At 61.2% G+C, this 18,090-nt stretch overlaps 1 protein-coding gene across 1 annotated transcript in view; it reads left to right on the top strand.

The window, feature by feature from the left end:
- Positions 1-4,221: 4,221 nt before the first annotated feature.
- The window catches only part of CCDC27 (coiled-coil domain containing 27), a 14,914-nt gene continuing 1,045 nt past the window's right edge, over positions 4,222-18,090 (top strand). Inside the window, 13 exon segments of the mRNA XM_049618220.1 lie at positions 4,222-4,349; positions 4,352-4,408; positions 4,411-4,658; positions 5,062-5,200; positions 6,411-6,506; positions 7,056-7,210; positions 10,131-10,292; positions 11,172-11,267; positions 11,577-11,895; positions 12,037-12,167; positions 14,517-14,594; positions 14,895-15,107; positions 16,913-17,017. Coding sequence (XP_049474177.1) covers positions 4,307-4,349; positions 4,352-4,408; positions 4,411-4,658; positions 5,062-5,200; positions 6,411-6,506; positions 7,056-7,210; positions 10,131-10,292; positions 11,172-11,267; positions 11,577-11,895; positions 12,037-12,167; positions 14,517-14,594; positions 14,895-15,107; positions 16,913-17,017 — 1,842 coding nt within the window. The 5' untranslated portion in view covers positions 4,222-4,306.

Genomic DNA, 18,090 nt, shown 5'->3' with positions numbered 1-18,090 from the left:
TAAGCTCCACAGGACCAGAGACCTCACGGCGCTGTCCCCAGCCCCTGAAACGAGCCCGACATTTTTTGCTGGCTGTAAATATTTCCTGAATTGAAGTTTAAAATAAGCTGGAATGTTCTCCGCTTTTACTGCATTTTTCTTCAAAGTCCTTGAAGCCAGAAACGGTACTTCATTCAGCCAGACATTTTTCAGGCACCTGCTATGTACCAGGCACCTTCCTGAGGCCGGGGAATCAGGTCTGGAGAACTCCCTGAAGTCACTACTGCTCAACCGAAGGCAGTTCTAATGGGTGGTGAATTGTGTCTCCCCCAAATTCGCATGCTGAAATCCTGTGAACGTGACCTTCTTAAGAAACAGGGCCATTGCGGATGTATTTGGTTAAGACGAGGTATACTGGAATAGGGGGGCCCCCTCTTCCAAGATGGCCGGTGTGCTTATAAAAAGGGGAAATTTGGACACAGACACACAGGGACAATGCCACGCAAAGATGAAGCAGAGGTGGGGAAGGTGCTTCTACAGCCACGGATCCCCAGAGGCTAGCTAGGGAAGAGGCTGGGAACAGAGTCTCCCTCCCGGTCCTTAGAAGGAGCCAGGTCTGTTGACGCCTTGATCTTGGACCTCAGAGGTGCGGGAGAACAACCCCGTGCTGTGTGCGCCCAGCCTACGCTGCTGTCATGGCGGCCCCAGGAAACCGGTACAGTGAAAGTCACCCTTGGGGATTCTGGCTGCATCCCCAAAGCTCTTACACCTTCCACATAGGCACTGCCCAGCAAGAGGAGTCCAGGCCCCAAGAATCTGGCCTCCGCTGCTCTTTGAACAAGCCAAGGTCACTCCCACGTCCAGCTGATGAGTTGGTCTCTGCTGGCAATGCTGTTCCTCCCGATTTCCCCGTGGTGGACTCCTCGGCGTCTGGGCCCCGGCGTCACGGGGAACAGCCCACCTTCTCCAACCCGCCCACAGCACCTGCCATTACCGGCTCCCTCGACCCCCGCGCATCTCCATCGGAGCCCTTACCGCGAGCCGAAATGCTCCTGTGCGTCTGCGCCTCGGTTTTTGTTGTTTCCTCTGCTGGAGCATAAGAAACGGGAGAGCCAGGATTGGGCTGCTGTCTTTCCATCCCAGTGCCCGGAAGCGCGTCAGGCTCGCAGGAGATGCTCAAACCACGCAGGGAGCCGGGCGGTACAGCGTACTCAGATTGCCTCCAACAGGTGCCTTAGGACCTTAGGGCACGTGGGCTTGCATTCGGCCCGTGATCACCCCGAGAATTCTTCTGGGTCCTTCCCAACCCCTTCTCATCCTGTCGCCTCTCCATCTGCTAGAGGAGGGAGTGGTCAGGGATGGTTAGAGGAGAAGAAAAGGATTCTTCCGCACCTTTTAATAAGCTTTTGTCCAAGTTTATTTATTGTTGAGAGAGAGAGACGGAGAGAGCGAGCGGAGGAGGGGCAGCACGGAGCCCGATGCAGGGCCGGAACTCACAAACCCTGAGATCGTGACCTGAGCCGAACCGATAGTCGGACGCCCCGGTGCCCCTCTTCCACACCTTTTAAAAAGTTATTTGTTACATAAAATTGGGGCAAAATATAAATAGCACAAAATTGTCCACTTCAAACGTACCGCTCCGTGGCATTAGGGCACAACATTCCCCCCGTGGTGCAGCCGTCATCACCGTCCATCCCCAGGACACTTTCCGTCTTGCAGACTGAGACTGAAACTCTCCGCCCTAAACGCTAACCGCCATTCCCCCTCCCACCTTCGGTCTCGAGGAGTCTGACTCCTCTGTGTGCTGCGTGCGTGTGGCATCACACAGGGTTTGTCCTTTTGTGCCTGGCTTCTCTCACTAAGCATAATGTCCCCGGGGGCCATCTGTGCTGTGGCAGCCATCAGGATGTCCTGCCTTCTCAGGGCTGAGTGAGATTCCATTCTGTGGATCTCCTCTATTGTGTTTCTCCATTCATCCGCTGATGGGCATTTGGGTTGCTCCTGCCTTTTGGCAACTGTCACTAATGCTGCTGTGAACGTGGGTGGGCAGACATCTTCTCTACCTTTTTGTTTTTAATTTTTTATATTTATTTGTTTTTGAGAGAGAGACAGAGCACAAGCAGGGGAGGGGCAGAGAGAGAGGGAGACACAGAATCTGAAGCAGCTCCAGACTCCGAGCTGTCAGCACAGAGCCCGACACGGGGCTCGAACCCATGAACTGTGAGATCATGACCTGAGCCGAAGTTCGACGCCCAACCGACTGAGCCACCCATGTGCCCGTTTCCCCTTTTTATAAGGACCCCAGATGGCTCAGAACCCACCCTCATGACCTCTGTAAAGACCCTATTTCCAAATCAGGCCACATCCTGAGATTCTGGGGGTTAGGACCTCAACAGAACTTTTTGGGGGGTAACGGTCGCTGTGTGTCCCCCCCGCCCCGTTGCAATGCAGTGCACCAGGTGGTGTGCTTGGGCGGGGCGGGAGCGTGGCCACACTTCCAGGCCAAAGCACTGCTAACCAGGGGCCCTCGGGGCTCCCACCTCCTGCCTCCCACGCTGGTCACGGAGGTGGAGCCTCGTCAGCCTGGGTCCCTGACCAACAGACAGAGACTCTGTCCTCGACCCAACTTTGATGGGGCCCCTCTGAGCCCTCTTCTCGCCCCCGAGGCCCCCATCCTGGCCTCCCCCATCCATGTTCGGCCAAGTCAGTTTTGGCAAGAGTCCTGCAAGGCCAGTTTTCAGAGTCCCCAGCCCCTTGTCATCCAACCACACCCCTCTTCTTCCCCTCCCTGTGCGTGAGCCCTCGGCCCGCCCCTGGAGAGGAGCCCCCACTCTTGCTGCCCCGCTTAGCAAGGTCCATCCACGACCCCCTCAGGCTGCTCCTGGGCTGGGGGCCCCGCTCACCTGCCGCAGTCAGAGTTGAGTTCAATCTCTCTCGCCTGCTCTACTCCTTGAATAAAGTCTTCCTTCCCGTCCTGACGAGGGTCGGAGGAATTTTTCTGCAACGTGGCCAGTGGTGCCCAGCGAGGCAGGCAGCAGGGTCCAGAAAAGCCGTGCTGTGCTCAGCCCCTGGGGCCCGGCTGGCCGCTGCCACGGCGTGCCACGGGCTGTCCCACGGACTCCGTGGTGCCCTTGGGGCCCAGGGCAGCGTCTGGCGCCTGGCAGACACTCAGTAAGTGAGAATAAGTGAAAAGCCCAAATGCCAAAAAGACAGACAGAAAGGCAAAGTTAGAACTAATTTGCTTCTGAGCTCCTTGGCGTCCAAACTGCTGACGGTGAACATCAGTGAAAGCAGAGATCAGTGCCACATGTGATTCATTAGGCCCCTGTTTTGTCCTCCTTCTCAACCACCCAGCTGGGCCCGGTCCCTCTAGGACGGCAAACAGGTGGTGGGACTGAGGATGAGGGTAGTTAACGATGATCATAGTTAACAACAGGTCATCTTTACTACGTGCCTCAGCTCTTTATCTACTTTTCCCGATTGAATCCTCACGCCGGCTCTGTGAGCTGGGGATTATCTTTACCCCCATTGCAGAGATGAGAAAATCGGCCCAGAGAGGAGACGTGGCTTCCCAGGGACCAGTCATAGGAGAATGTGGGTTCCCACCCAAACCAGACGGGGTTTCGTGCGTGAATGTGTGTGTGCGGGTCTGTGCGCGTGTGGGTGTGCGCCATGTACGTGAGTACGGGACCCGCGCCTGGACCGACGTCTGCAAGGAACACAGGGTGGCACTCGCGGTGTGACCTGGGGGTGCCTCGCACGCTCCTTGCTGCGGGCTGTGCGAACGGAGCCCCGCTCTCAGACAAGCGGTGCGGTGAGGGAGCAGGCTTGCACGGGGCGGGGATGAATTTAGAGGGAGTGAGTGTAAATTAAGAGTCTGTCGCAAAAATTCAGGGGAGAGGGGCGCCTGGGTGGCTCAGTCGGTGAAGCGTCCGACTTCGGCTCAGGTCATGATCTCACAGTTGGTGAGTTCGAGCCCCGTGTTGGGCTCTGCACTGACAGTGTGCAGCCTGCTTGGGATTCTCTCTCTCTCTCTCTCTCTCTCTCTCTCTGCCCCTCCCCACCTACCCTGCTGGTGCGCACGTGAGTGCTCTCAAAATAAACTTAAAAAAAAAATTATACAAGAAACGAAATGCTTCTTAAATTTCCATATCGGAGCCACGGCAGCGGGGTCCAACTTCAGGTAAGGCAGAGCACTGATGGGGGGGGGGAAGGACAGAGACAAGAAGGGACCGGGCCACCGGGGCCTCGGCCGCCTCTCCTGGGAACAGCTTCTGGGTCCCCTCGCGGGCAGGAAGTTAAGACGAATCACAGAAAATTAGGCCAAATGGCACGGCCTGTTTCTATGGAGACGTCAGTGATGCCACACACGCTCCCGGAGCCCACAGGACGCGGGGCTTCCGGAGCCGGTCCCGCCCGGGCCTGAGCAGGCGTACCGTGAGCCCGGCTCCCGCAGAGGCCGACCGTCCACGGCGTCCTTCCGCTGCCCGACCGCGGTCTCTGCACCTGCCCTGAGGATGCTGCGGGCCGGAGCCCTTCCCCCCAAGAAGCGCAGCCTGGAGCCCAACCCGCTGGAGAAGGGCGTGCTGCTCCTGCAGAGCGTGGCCGGCCACGGCAGCTGCGGGTGGCACGGCCTCAGCAAGTCGGCTCGGGCCCTCAGCCGCTTCTACGGGAAGATGGTACGGGGTCCCGGCGGGCGGACGGCCTGCTTCTGCCCCTCGACCAAAGGCCTCCAGATACGCTCCGGTGATGGCCCCAGAAGGGCAGATTCTGGGGGGTGCAGAGCCCGTGAGTGAGGAGGCACCGTCCGCCTTGAGCCTTCCTCAGAGGGGTCTCCAGGAGGAGCCAACGGGGAGAGGAGAGGATGGGGGGGAAGGGAAGCACAGCCGGAAAGTCCCTGGATGTACCTCAGGCTCCAGGAGACCAGAGAGCCAACCCAGGGTCCCCAAGGACTCCCCAGGCGGATGCCGCCATGTCTCCAGCCGGTGCACACGCTGTCCTGAAGCTCGCGGTGCTCGGGGAGAGGGGCAGGCGGCTTCCAGGGTCTCCTCTCTCAGTGTCTCGTTGTCCCCACTCCACCAGGACGGACGCAAGCAAGACGCCGACGCCAGCGCCGAGGACACCAGCTTCACGGCCGAACTGGAGGAGCTGAGAAAGCTGTTCCTCGCGCGGCCTGACTGCCCTCGGTTCAGCACCAGGGCCACGTCCATGTGTCCTTACGGTGAGAGCCACCGACCAGGGGGCTCCCGCGTGAAACCGCCTCCTTCCCCCATGGAGTCGGGCGGCATTCCCTGCTGGCACATGTCAGCCAGAGCGGCGGCCCGCGGTGGCTGTGCGCGGTGGCCGCGGTTGCTGCTGCTGCTGAAACTCGCTGTGTGGGCAGGAGCCCCAGGTGGAACCAGCAGCAGAGGCAGAGGCCGGAGGGATGGGAGGGGGAGGGGTAGGAGGAGGAGGGGTGGGAGGAGGGAAGGGTGGGAGGAGGAGGGGTGGGAGGAGGGAAGGCTGGGAGGAGGAGGGGTGGGAGGAGGAGGGGTGGGAGGAGTGGGGTGTGGGAGGAGGAGGGGTGGGAGGAGGGAGGGAAGGTAAAGCCTCCTTTCTTTTCCCTGGTCTCCTTCAGCCGACTCAATACGCTTGGGGGAGGGGGGAGAATGTTGAAAATTCTGGAAGCTGCCAAAAAGGGGTCATAAGGCCAAAGACAGGAACAAACCCCTGTGAGGAGCCCGACAGCCACCTGGTGGTGCCAGGCCCCGCTCTGACCCGGGAGAACCGGGGGCTTTGAGAGGGCAGCCGGGCACTCCGTGGTCACCAAGGGGTACTGGCCAGGCCAGGCAGCACCCCATACCCCTCAGGTCCCAGCCTGCACTGGGCCCACGTGCCCGCACATGACATTGTCCGAAGGGACAGGGCAATGGAGGCTTAGTGCTGTGGCCGGGAACAGGAGCTTGTTCGTGTCCGAGGTGGGGGCCCCTACCAGCGCCCCTTTGTCAGGCCTGGGACCTCAGCGGCCTGTGCTCCCCATCCAGGACTTGTGGGCTGGGCTGGCCGGGATGGCTGGGGGACCACAATGCGTCCTGCATGCTGCTCGTGGCGCGAACCGTGACAGCTCGGGGGCAGCTGGGTCTGCCCTTCGGGACAGAGGGGCTTCTCAGATACCATGAAGCTGAGCCTTTTTTACAGGAGATGCGGGGTCCTTCCGGGGAGGGGTGCCTCCATTTGGAGAGACTCAGCTGCACCTGCTGCTCTGGGCCGGCAACGCGGGCAGGAGGACAGAACCGTGTCACGTTCAGTCCCAGGGTTCCCGCAGGTCCCCTGACACGGCACCTTTAATCCCACCTGAGGTTTACAAAGAAATGGAAGCGTGGCTCCTGCCCTGGAGGTCATGGAAGGTGTAGCCTTAGCGGCCATCAGCTGGCGTCTTGAACCCCCTGCAGGTTCAGCCATCTCAGCCGAGTTATCCGAGGAGTTGCGCGTGGCACTCGATTCCTGGAAGGCGACCCAGGACCCGTTCTCCAGACAGCAGGTGGATGGTGAGGGCAGGGCCGGCCGCCACCGGGGTCCTCTCCTCATCATGCCAGACCCGAGGCCTCTGCCTGTACCTGCCCCCGGCCCCTGCTCTCCCCAGGCCTCCCTGATCCTGCCCCGTGGGGACCACCTGCCTGGCTCTGTGTCTCTGACACAGGGTGCGTCCCTCCTTGAGTAGAACACACTGTTCCCACACACGAATATACTTTCTGTCCTTTATCCAAAGACGATCTCTGCACGCAGAGGTCTCCTTTGTCTGAACGCCAGGAAACCCCTCACAAATGTCTGGGCCACCTGGCGCACCGCGGCATCAGCATGACCCCTGCTGTCCTGGCCCCCAGGCCCCGGGAATCTCGCAGGGCTGCTTTCACCATTTCCCTCCCTTTCTTCAACACACACTTGGGCAGGTGGGGAAGGATGGACAAGGGTGGTCACAAGTAGGGGTGCGGTGAGCCCGGCCGGGCAGTGAAGGGTTTCTGGGGGGGACACGATCATGGAAGGCCCCGGGGCAGCTCAGCATGGGACTAGTCTGACTGCCCCCCGCTTCTCGACAGGGCGCCTCCTTCCCTTTAGTAAGAGCGCCTGTGAGTTCAACTATTTGAGGACAAGAGAATCCCGGATGATAAGCCCGGTCCCCAGCAGCCCAGTCCTAGCGCACAGCCAGCTGAGAAAGCACGTGCCCTGGTACATCTCCGTCATCCATGAGAAGGTACGGCCGTGTGCAGAGCCCTGGGCACAGACCCTGAGCCGCATGCCCCAGCTCCACATCCCTCTGGAGAGGAGGGCCGTGGCCACCCCAGGGGCTCTCGTCCCGGGATCCGGTCAGCTGTTCAGGCAGGTCCCCAGACGCGGCCGAAGCTGACCCCCAGCTCCCTCTTCCGGTTCTGTGAATCAGACGTTTCCAAACCCTGCAGCCCCCGTGCGCCTTCACCCCAGTGGGCAGCGGGTTAAGCTGGCGTGGGTCCCACCCCCTGGCATGCAGCTCGCCCCACGAGTCATGACCTCAACCATTCACATGCCTTTGACCCGATATTTCCACTTGGGAGGATGTATTCTTAAAGATTAACAACCAGCTCGGTGTGCAAAGATCTACCTACGAGTTGATTTGTTGGGATTTGATTCTCTGCATCCTTGTTTGTGACAGAGAACGGCCCATAATTTACCTGTCTGGTAATTCTCTTGTTTGCTTTTGGTGTCAGAGTAAATCTGGCCTCGAAAGAAACCACCAAGCGGTGCCCGGGTGGCTCAGTCGGTTAAGCGCCCGACTCTGGATCTCGGCTCAGAGCATGATCTCACGGTTCATGGGTTTGAACCCCGCATCCGGCTCCATGCTGACAATGCCGAGCCTGCTTGGGATTCTCTCTCTCTCTCAAAATAAATAATAAACTTAAGAAGTTTTTTTTTAAAAACCATTGAAAAGTTGGGAGGCATTTTCTCCCTTCCGTTCTCTATCCTCTGGAAGGGTCTACACGAGATTGGTGAAGAATTCATCACTGAGGACTCCTGCAGAGTCCTCAGAGAGAAGGTTCTACAAATAATGAAGTCACCTCCTTGAAAGATATTCAGAGTTCCTTCTCCCTCTTGTTTCAGTTTGGGGAAGCGATGTTTTTGTTTTTTGTTTTTTTTAGGAATGTGTCTGTTTCATGTAAATTTTCAAATTTATTGGCCTAGTCCTGTACAGGATGGTGTTTTATTACCCCTCTAATTTCTTTTTTTTTTTTTTTTTTTTTTTTTTTTTTTTTTAGTTTTTTTTTTTTTTTTTTGGCCAGAGAGAGACAGAGCATGAATGGGGGAGGGGCAGAGAGAGAGGGAGACACAGAATCGGAAACAGGCTCCAGGCTCCGAGCCATCGGCCCAGAGCCTGACGCGGGGCTCAAACTCACGGACCGCGAGATCGTGACCTGGCTGAAGTCGGACGCTTAACCGACTGCGCCACCCAGGCGCCCCAACCCCCCTAATTTCTGCAGAGAGAAAGCATGCCTCTTTTCCATTCCTGATGGTGCTAACTCCTGCCCTCTCTCTTTCTCTCCATCTGTCCTGCTAGGTGTTTATCAACGTTAATAGTCTTTTCTTAGAACCTGCTTCTGTAGTTGTCTTAAAGCTGGTGAAGCTTTCATGGCCGTCATGGAAATGAGCACACAAAATGTTGAGTAGCTGGTGGGCACACAAAACCCTGAGGGTGTGGGTCCATGGGTCTTCGTGTTACCTTTGATTCCCGAAACTCTGCCTGGACATTTTCTGATAGATTTCACAACTTTGAAAGTGTTGATATCCTGGGACCACTTTGGGGAAAGCCTGAGGCTCTAATTAGCTAGAGCCACACAGATCTGTGTAAAAGAATGTTCTTTGCAACATGGTGTTCTTAGGCCCAGCGGGAAGGGGTATTACCAGCTGGCGGATGTGAACGGGCCTGGGGAAGGGCTGCAGGCTTGGCTGCCTCCAGGAGCTCGGAAGGTGTCCTTAGGGCTGTCTTTCCCTCATCTCCGCCTGGTCTGAACTGGCTGAGGTGATGCTTCATCACTGGAGGGAGGCCAGAGAGCCACCTGCAGCCACAAGCCGCCAGTCGCACCGAACATCCCCTTTCCAGCCACCGCTGTCCAGTTTGGGACACATGCGTGGGTCTCGATCACTATCTCAGGGGAAAGAGGTGCGATTTTGGCAAAGTCATTTTAACGTAATTGTGTAAGCAGTTCCGCATTCCTTCAGATCCCCCCGCCCCCCGCCCCCGCCACCCTGCTGGCTCCTCCCCCCCCCCCCGCCATGCTGCTGGCTCCGCCCTCCCGCCATGCTGCTGGCTCCTCCCTCCTGCTGGCTCCGCCCTCCCGCCATGCTGCTGGCTCCGCCCCTCCCCCCGCCATGCTGCTGGCTCCGCCCCTCCCCCCGCCAGGCTGCTGGCTCCGCCCCCTCTCCCCTCCCCCACCCTCCTAGATCTTTGTCCACCCTCTCCTCTGCCACAGCCTCAGCTCTTTTCTGAAGCCCTGAGGTGGATGGCTAGCCCGTTGGTTCCCTGCGGGCCCCAATCGGTGCGCGTGGGGCTCGGAATCCGTGCCCTCGGCCTCACCCTACAAATCTCCATATGTCTTGATGTTGATCATTGTTCCGTTTCAAACTTCTAACCTCCTTGGCGCATCTGCTTCTTTGACTCGTGGGCCCCGTGGAAGCCTGGCACTTAAATCCCAAACATCTGGAGGGCTTCCTAGCTGCCTCCTTTTCCTCCGGCACCTGTGCCTGGACCACCTCCCTCCGGCCTCAGCTCAGATCTGCTGGTGGCAAGTCCTCCGGTTTCTGTTTGTCCAAAAACATCCGTATCGTGTCTCCGACTCTGAGGAACTGGGGGCACCGAGATTTTGAACACAGAAGGTGGAGGGGCAGAGGGCGGGGCTCTCTGACAAGGCCCCGGGGCGGGGGTGGGTGGCTGGGGCCAGGCCTGAAGGGCAGGTACCAGGAGCCCACCCCCCCAGGCAAGGATTTGGGACCTGCCCTTAGGCAGGGGTGGCTGGGATTTCAGGGTGCCTGAACGGCAGGCCTGCCCTTCCTGGGCTCAGAGCTGCCGGTCTGCAGGCGCCCCGAGAGGGTGGGCCCGGGAGGGGCTCCAGCGGCACATGGGGGCCACCTGCGCTTCTGTGCAGGATCACTGCCTGCGGACGCTGGGGGAGGAGGTGCAGCGCCTGTCCCAGCTGGAGTTCCTGCTTCGGAAGAAAGACGAGAAGGTCGCGGCCCTCCAGGAGGAGAGGGAGGCCTTGAAGAAGCAGCTGAAATTCCTCCTCCAAAGCAAAAGCCAAGAGATATTGGTATGTCAGGGCACGGGGTGAGCAGGGGGCCTGAGCCACGAGCTCTGCCGCTAAGGGTCCAAAGCAACGGGTAGCCCTCGGGCCCCCCCGCAAGTGCCCCGTCGTCCCGGAAGCCTGCCACGTCCTGGTGGGGGCGGGGGCTCCACGTAGAAACAGACCCCTGTGCTTTGCTGCCCACTTACTTGGTCCCTGGGGCGGGCCGTGTGTCTGTCTGGACTCCGCTTCCTTCCCGTAAGATGAGGGCCGGATCCTCCGAGATCCTGAAGGATGGAAGGAGCCCTGAAGCTGAGACATGGACCCGGTGGGTGTGGCGGCTCAGATGAGCTAGGTCTTTTCTGCCTGCAGGACGTTCAGTGTCCTTGCCTATAAAGCAGGGGGGGTGGGGTGCTGCCCCTTCCCAGGTCTGGACAGAGGGCTGAACCAGGCAGGTGCTGGTAGGGCTCGGGGAAGCAGTCGCCTGGTCTTTTCTAAAACTTGATTTCTTTCATCCCTGAGGATACAGCCCAGCATTATGCTGGGGGCACACATGAGGCAGGGGCGGGGACCCCCGAGATGCCACCAGAGAAAGCTGGACCAGACACCGATGGCACGGTGCCAGCAGGCAGGGGCAGCAGGAATCTCCGGGGGCCTGGGGGCGTCAGCCTGCCTTCCCTGCTCCCCAGCACCCCTCCCCCGGGGGCGCTTAGAGAGCTGTGAGCCACAGGAAACATGGGCCTGCTCACGTGCAGGCCACCGCCCCCCTTCTCAGCAACACAGCACCCTTGGCAGGAGGACGCTGGCTCCCCTCCCTCCCCTGCAACGTGGAGAGGCTGCTGACCCCTTCCAGAAGGACAGGTCTCACCCCCCGGGGGGGCCGAGGCTCACGCAGGCGTCTTACAGGAGCAGCCCTCAGAGTCTGCACCAAAGCCCTTGGGGAAGCTGAGCATCCTGAGACCCTTCTTCGGAGACGAGGAGGAGTTGCAGCACAGAAGGCAGGTGCGGGCCTGTCGGGAAACGGGGTGGGGGGGGGCGGGGCGAGGCCTGACCCCGGGCCACATCTGCAGGGCAGCCGGGCGGGGCCCAGGCCACGGTGTCCCACCCGTAGCTCTCACCTGCTGGCCTTTCCCCAGTCGTAGGCCCTCAGACACACCTGGGGGGAACAGGTGCAGGGTGGCGGGACTCCAGCCCCCCTGCCCCGGGGGGTGCCAGGGTCTCCGAGTGGACGAGGCTGACCCTGCCCCGGCTGGGGGGGGCCGCGGCCCCACGCGCAGTGCACTCCTGCCCGGCGTGCCTTCCGTGTCCCAGCCGCAGGCCGAGTGTTCCGCGACCCGCAGGGGCAAGGACCCGGAAGTGGATGGCGGCCAAGAAGACGAGGCGGGAGAAGCAGAGGGCGGGACGGGCAGCGGGGAGGCTGCGCCCGAGGAGGGGGCTGAGGTGGAGGAGGTGGAGCAGCTGGAGGAGGAGGAGGTGCAGGGGGCCGAGGCTCAGTCTAAGAGAAGCTCGAGCTCCCTGGAAGAGGCCTTCGAGCGGGAGCTGGTGGCCCAGCTGGAGGAGTACGAGCAGGTGATCTGGGAGCTCCAGGACGAGCTGCAGGTGACCAGGACCAGATACTCGCTCGCGACAGGTGCGGCCGCGGGGCCCGGGAGCCTGGGGGCGGGGGGGGGGGGGGGCAAGGGACCGAGGCCCGCGGGGCGGGAGGCCGCCACCCTCAGCCCGGCGTCTCAGGCCCCTCCCCTCGCTCCTCTCCTCCACGGCGCTCACGCAGGAGCCATCACGTCCTTACAACGCCGAGTGGGTTTCCAGGAGTCCCGGCTGCGGCGGGTGCACACGGAGAATGAGGCCCTGCAGAGGGAGCTTCGGGAGCGGGAGGACCAGCTACGCGCCATGTCCAACAAGGTGGCCGTGCCCTTGTCACCCTGGCACTGGGAGCCGGGAGCCGGGGCGGCCCCGCACCGTCCACCCCGGGCCGCTCGGCTCCGGGCCGCTTCCCAGGAGCCCCGCCCCGCGTCCACCCGCCCCTAGCTGAGCACCGTGTTTTCTCGAAGTTTTTCACACTCACAGCGTAAAGAATCAAGGAGTCCCACAGGCTCGTCGCCCCAGTAGGTGTGTCCACCCTCCTCCCCCTCACGCGCCCCTCCCCCACGGCGACCGCTCTCAACTCTTCCTTAGGAATCGCTCTGCAGGTTCCCGGACGGCATGCTTCCAACGCCCGTTCTGGAACTTTCTGCATCATCACATTATCTATTGCTTCCTCCTTCCTCCCCTGCCTGGGGTCCCCAACGCAGGGAGGTCCGCCGGTGTCCCCCACCCAGGACCCCCAGGGGGGTGGGGGTGGGGGCACGTTGTCAGCAGCACACGCCCGCCTGGGGCTGAAACACGGGCTTCCGGAATGAGGATTAAGGTCCATTCTCTCTTCTGACCTACTCCTGTGTCTTTATGGGAGCACATCCTGCAGCGATCTTTTGATAAAAAAATGAGTAGGTGGGGGCACCTGGGTGGCTCAGTCGGTTGAGCATCTGACTTCGGCTCAGGTCATGATCTCGAGGTTCGGGAGTTCGAGCCCCGCGTCGGGCTCTGTGCTGACAGCTCAGAGCCTGGAGCCTGCTTTGGATTCTGTGTCTTCTTCTCTCTCTGCCCCTCCCCGGCTTGAGCTCTGTCTCTGTCTCTCTCAAAAATAAATAAACATTAAAAAAAATTTTTTTTTCATAAAAAATAAATTAAAAAAAAAAAGGCCACCTGGGGTGCCCAGGTGGCTCGCGGTCAGTTAAGCATAGGACTCTTGATTTTGGTTCAGGTCGTGATCTCACGGTCTGTGGGATCGATCCCCAAGTCAGGCTCTGTGCTGACAGCTCAGAGGCTGGAGCCTGCTTCAGATTCTGTGCCCCACCCCCACTTGTGTTCTGTCTCCCTTTCAAAAATGGACAAGCATTAAAAAAAATTTTTTTAAAAAAATGAGTGTAAACTGGGGGGACACCGTACTCTGCGAACGGCCTGCTTCTACTTGGCGGCAGAGTGTGGCCGGGACAGCGCCTTCCGTCAGTGTGTCCCCGCCTCTCGCTCGCCCGGGCCCAGGCCGGGTGGCCGCGGTGCCGTCCTGGTCCCCGGCGCCCTGAAAGCTGGCAGACTTGTGCCATCGCGGCCCGTTCACCGTCCTGGGCTCTCCGGGACCAACCGGGAACGCGTGTCCTGTGGTTCTGGAAGCTCACGTTTATCTCGGTTTTTCGTTTCCTCCTCTTGTCTCTCGAACCTTCTGTCCTCCTGGCGTCCCTAGACCCGGTTCCCCCTCCTCTTCCAGTCTCCTGGTCCGTCTGCCGTGCTTTCCTCGTCCTCCACACTTTCTCCACAGCCTCCTCCCTCCTGCCTTTGTCACACTGACGCCTCCCAGATCCGCCTTGTTCTCCGAACGTCCTTGTATCTTTTACCTCAAGATCGGTGGCCGGTCTGACCTCGCGCAACACTCCTGGCTGCGGGCCTTAATTACTGCGACATCTGTCTCTCTCCTGCAGGTGTCCTGTGTCCCTCCGCCTCGGTCTCTGTCGTTCGCGAGAGAGCTTTGCTCCAGCGTCAGGGCCGAGCGGAGTGGCCACGCGGTGCTCATTTTGTGCTTCACGCACAAGGGCACACGGGCCCCCGTCAGCCCAGCGTTCAAGGTCGTCTCGTTAGGGCTTTCCTCTTAATTTGCTCAGATTGCCCCGGAATCTGGCATCTGGGAGGGTTTCTTGCCTGTGATGTAAAGGCCCAGCTGCTGGTGTTCCGGGAGGCCCAGGGGGTGGGGGGGAGCCCACATCTGGAGCCTGGGGTCGCCACCCCCACACTGAGCCTGGCACCTCCCCCGCCGGAGCCCCTCTGCCAAACCCCGGCCCCCAGCCTCCCGCCAGGCGGACAAGGGGCAGGCTCCTCGCCGCTCAAGGTTGGGGACCGGTCTGCCACTCAGTTCCTGAAATGGTCACCACCGACCCCCACCCCACACGAGGCTCCACACCCAGAAGCAGCCGCACCTCCAACTCCTGAGACTGGGGGACTCCGGGAGGGAGCTGGGCGCGTCAGCTGTCCCCGCCGCTGGCTCAGCACCCATCCCCCTTGGCTCTGCCCAGCTCCCCGCGTGTTTGCAGGCCCCCTGTCCTTCTCCCTGCCCTTGGCAGGGGTCCTGCGGCTTCTGTGGCACCGAGGCTCGGGGAGACGGGTGGACACCGGTGTCCCGTCCGTCCTCCCGTTCCCTGAGCCAACCCCCCTTCTGCCTTCCAGTTCTCCAACCTCAGGGAAGACAAGAAACACGAAGAGATGATGGGCCTCATGGAGAAGGACAACTTTCTCCTCCGCCAGGTGACCGCCAGGCGTGGTTAAACGGTCAGCCAGATCTTGCTGTTTTTGCTGTAAGCCCTGACACAGCGTGGGGGAGATGAGCCGCGAACCGGCTTCGCAGTCAGTCGGGGGCCCCCCTCCGTCAGGCGGCACCCCCATCGGCAGTGGCTGGAACGCAGGTGCACACAGAGGCTCCTCGCCACTGCTGACTCCACATCTGGCTTGAACTCGGTGATGCCGGCCGTCTTGGGGGGACAAAGGGGCGGGGAACACGGTGACCCTACTCCCCCGTCCCCCCCCCCCCCCCCCCCGCCCCCGCAGCGAGTGGCGGAGCTGCAGAGCAGACTCGCCAAGCAGGAACACATCATCTCGGAGCTGGAGGCCAAGGTCAGCCAGCTGCAGGACCAGGTGAGCCAGAAGGAGGGCCAGCTGCAGAGACAGAAGTGGCTGCAGGAGGAGATGGGGAGCAGGAACGAGATGATCCAGCAGGCGGAGCTGCAGGCCCGCGTGGCCCTGGAGAGCGCGCAGTCCCGGGTAGGCCCCGCGTGCAGAGCCAGGGCGCCCTGGGCTGGGGAGCTCAGGGAGTGAGCAGGGGCTCAGGCTCTTCCCCCCTCGTATCCCGGCCCCCCTGGCGCAGAGCTGCGCTCCAGAAATGGTGGTGGAGACAGCAGAGGTGTGAGGGGCCTTGCACACTTCGGCCCCGAGGCGGGGGCAGCCTCGCCCGCTTCGTGGATGGAGTCGCTGCCTTGACTTGTGCTGGGAGCGGGCACCAGGGCTTGGCCGCCCAGGAAGGGGGGCTCTGCGGTCAGGGGGTATGCTAGTAACGCCACCATCTCCTTGCAAGTTACGGGGTGCTTGCCATGGGTCTGACACCGTTCTAAGTAGCTCGCTGAAGTGTTCTAACCTCGTGCACAAAGCTACAAGCAGGTATTCTCAGCGTCCTCACTGTGTACGTAAAGGCACCCACAGCAGGGGAGGTTAAGTAACGCGTCTGAGCCCCCAGGGCCGCGCAGGGGTGGTGCTGGGATTTGAAGAGCAGGATCCCATATCAGAGCCCCTACATGGGACGGGACGTGAGCAGAGGCACAGAGGGAAGCCGAGGTGCCCTCTGCTATGAGGGACCCCCCCCCCCAGGCGGAAAAGGAAACCGGTGGAAGAGCTGACTTGATTTAGAATCCGAAAAGTGGCAAAGGGAAAGGTCCTCTCTCTTTCCCACCCAGAGTGCCTGTGGCCACCCAGGTGCGCCCAACTCCCCGTGGGGGGCCAGCCTCCTGCTGGGCGGCTCTGAGGTCATCACCGAGCCCCCCGCCTCCGCACCTGCTATCTTTCATCCAGTGGTGTCCCACCCAGCTGTTAGCGGGGTGCTGGGTGCTGGGGTCTCAAGTCTGTCTAGTAGGGCCTGGAGCGCTGTGCTGAGAGGGTGAGCCTAGGCCTGGGGTTGGCAGGAAGGGGTGCCAGGACCTGCCAGTGATGCCTGAGACAGCCCGGGCGTGGGGCACTGTGGCCGGACACCCCCAGCTGACGGCCACCTCCAGTAGAGAGGGCGAGACCCCCACACCAGTGCGGTGCCAGCACCGAGCTGGCATCGGTCCACACTGGAAAACATGGGAGCCCCCCCCCACCCCCGCCCAAGGTCCCGGGGCTCCTAACATCCCCTCTGTCCCGGAGCCAAAGTGGACCCTCCTGCAGCCTCTTCAGGCTGGTTCCCCCTTGGCCCTCCTGCTCTGTCGGGGCTTCCGGACGCGGAGGCCGAGGAGCTGCTAGCGTGCCGCCGCCAGAACTCAGGGGGCCCCGTCTGAGGGCTTGTGGGGTACAGGCGGGCTGGGGCCCTGCACGTGCACAGCCAGGCCGATGGCAGCGAGACCAGACAGCCTGAGCCCCGTCCTCGTCAACACCCGGTTAATGCCCTGTCAGCGGCTAGTTACCGCCAGCAGCACGAGCAAGGAGGGAGGGACCCCCAAGTGCCCCCTCTAATGCTAACAGGGAGGGGCTGACAGGCTCGCAGGGTGCCCTGGGGTCGGGAGGGGGCTGCACCAGTTCCCTAGGGGAAGGGGGTGGCCCGGTGGGGGGTTGTTCAGAGCTCTGGTCCCCCCCTCCCTTTTAAAACCATTTCTTTTTCAATTAAAAAGGAAAAAAAAAAGCAGTAGAAAGTCTTAAAGCCTTGGTGTCGGGCCCCCTGGGCCTGGGTTTGGATCCGGCCCCTTGTAGCTCACGGGCAGACCAGCCGGCCTCTCCGACCTCTTCCGGCTTCTGTGGCTGTGAAAAGCGAGGGCACGTCTACCTTCTGAAAAGCTTCAAGCCGGGGTGGTGACTCCCCCGCTCCTTCCCTTTGCTCACAGCTCGAAAGACTAAGAAACAACATCATCCAGGCCACCTTCAGCACCTCTGGGACCAAGTCCTTGGCCACTGAGATCTCTGACAATGACATTCTGGAGGCCTTGCAGGTACATTTGGCGCTGGGCTGCCTCCTTGTCCCCGAGGCCGCGTCTCTGGGCGGGCGCCGACTAATCTGCAGCCAGAGGCGGAGGGGAGAAGCCAGCATGGATGCCACGGACCCCCATTCTGGTTCTGTGTCACTGTTCGCCGTCACCCGGGGATCATCCTTACTCTCTGCTCAGGCAGAGGGGGACCGGACCCCTCGAAAGGGTGGCGATGTTGTACAGCTGGCGAGGCTAGCCGCTCTCGGCCTTCGGTGACCCCCAGCAGCAAGTCCGCGGGGGATGCACAGGGGCGGGGGGCCGAGCTGCCGGAGTCCTGGAGGTTCCCCCGCAGCAGGGACCCTGGCCCACCCAGCCTCTTCAGGGATGCTTCTCAGCACCTCGGCATGGCCTCAGCTGGGATAGTCATCTGTTCAGGCAGGACCCTGGCACAGACCCCTCCCTGGCCTTGGCCCACGCTGTCATCTTGCTGACCCCAAACAGAGGCCTCACGGGGGCACGGTGGTGCAGGGAACATGGTGCAGACTTTGGGGCCGGCAGGGGTCAGTCACCACCCCTGTGGTCCTCGGCTGAGAAGCTGTGGCCGGGTCACTTGAGTTCAGAGCCACGGAGTTTCCCTCTGCACGAGGGAGAGAGCATGTCTGCCTCGGGGCGTGGTGGGGAGAGGGCCCTGGGAGCCGAGCCCCTGACCCGCACGTGCTCTGTGCGGCCCCGTGTGCTGCTCACAGGGGCTGCTTCGGTCCCCACGCCGCAAGCCTCCCACGGCAGGGCGCTTGCCACCAGTGCCTGTCCCCTTCCAGCGCCCCGCGTTTCCCTGAGACCTGATTTCTTTCCTCTGCGCCGTGGGGGTGGGGCCGCGGCCAGTGGCGATCCCACAGGGTGGCAAAGGTCTCAGGGGAGGGGGCCCTGCATGAGGACCTGGGGGGAGGTCTCTGCAGCCTGGCTACCGTTGCTTGGGGAGAGGGACAGGGAGGGGGCAGAGAAGAAAAGGGGGAGGAGAAGGAGAGAGAAGGAGGGGGAGGAGAAGGAGGGGGAGGAGAGGGAGAGAGAGGGAGGGGAGAGAGAGGGAGGGGAGAGAG

The sequence above is a fragment of the Panthera uncia genome (assembly GCF_023721935.1).
Source record: "Panthera uncia isolate 11264 chromosome C1 unlocalized genomic scaffold, Puncia_PCG_1.0 HiC_scaffold_4, whole genome shotgun sequence".
NCBI lineage: Eukaryota > Metazoa > Chordata > Mammalia > Carnivora > Felidae > Panthera > Panthera uncia.
This window is presented reverse-complemented; position numbering and strand designations above follow the sequence as displayed.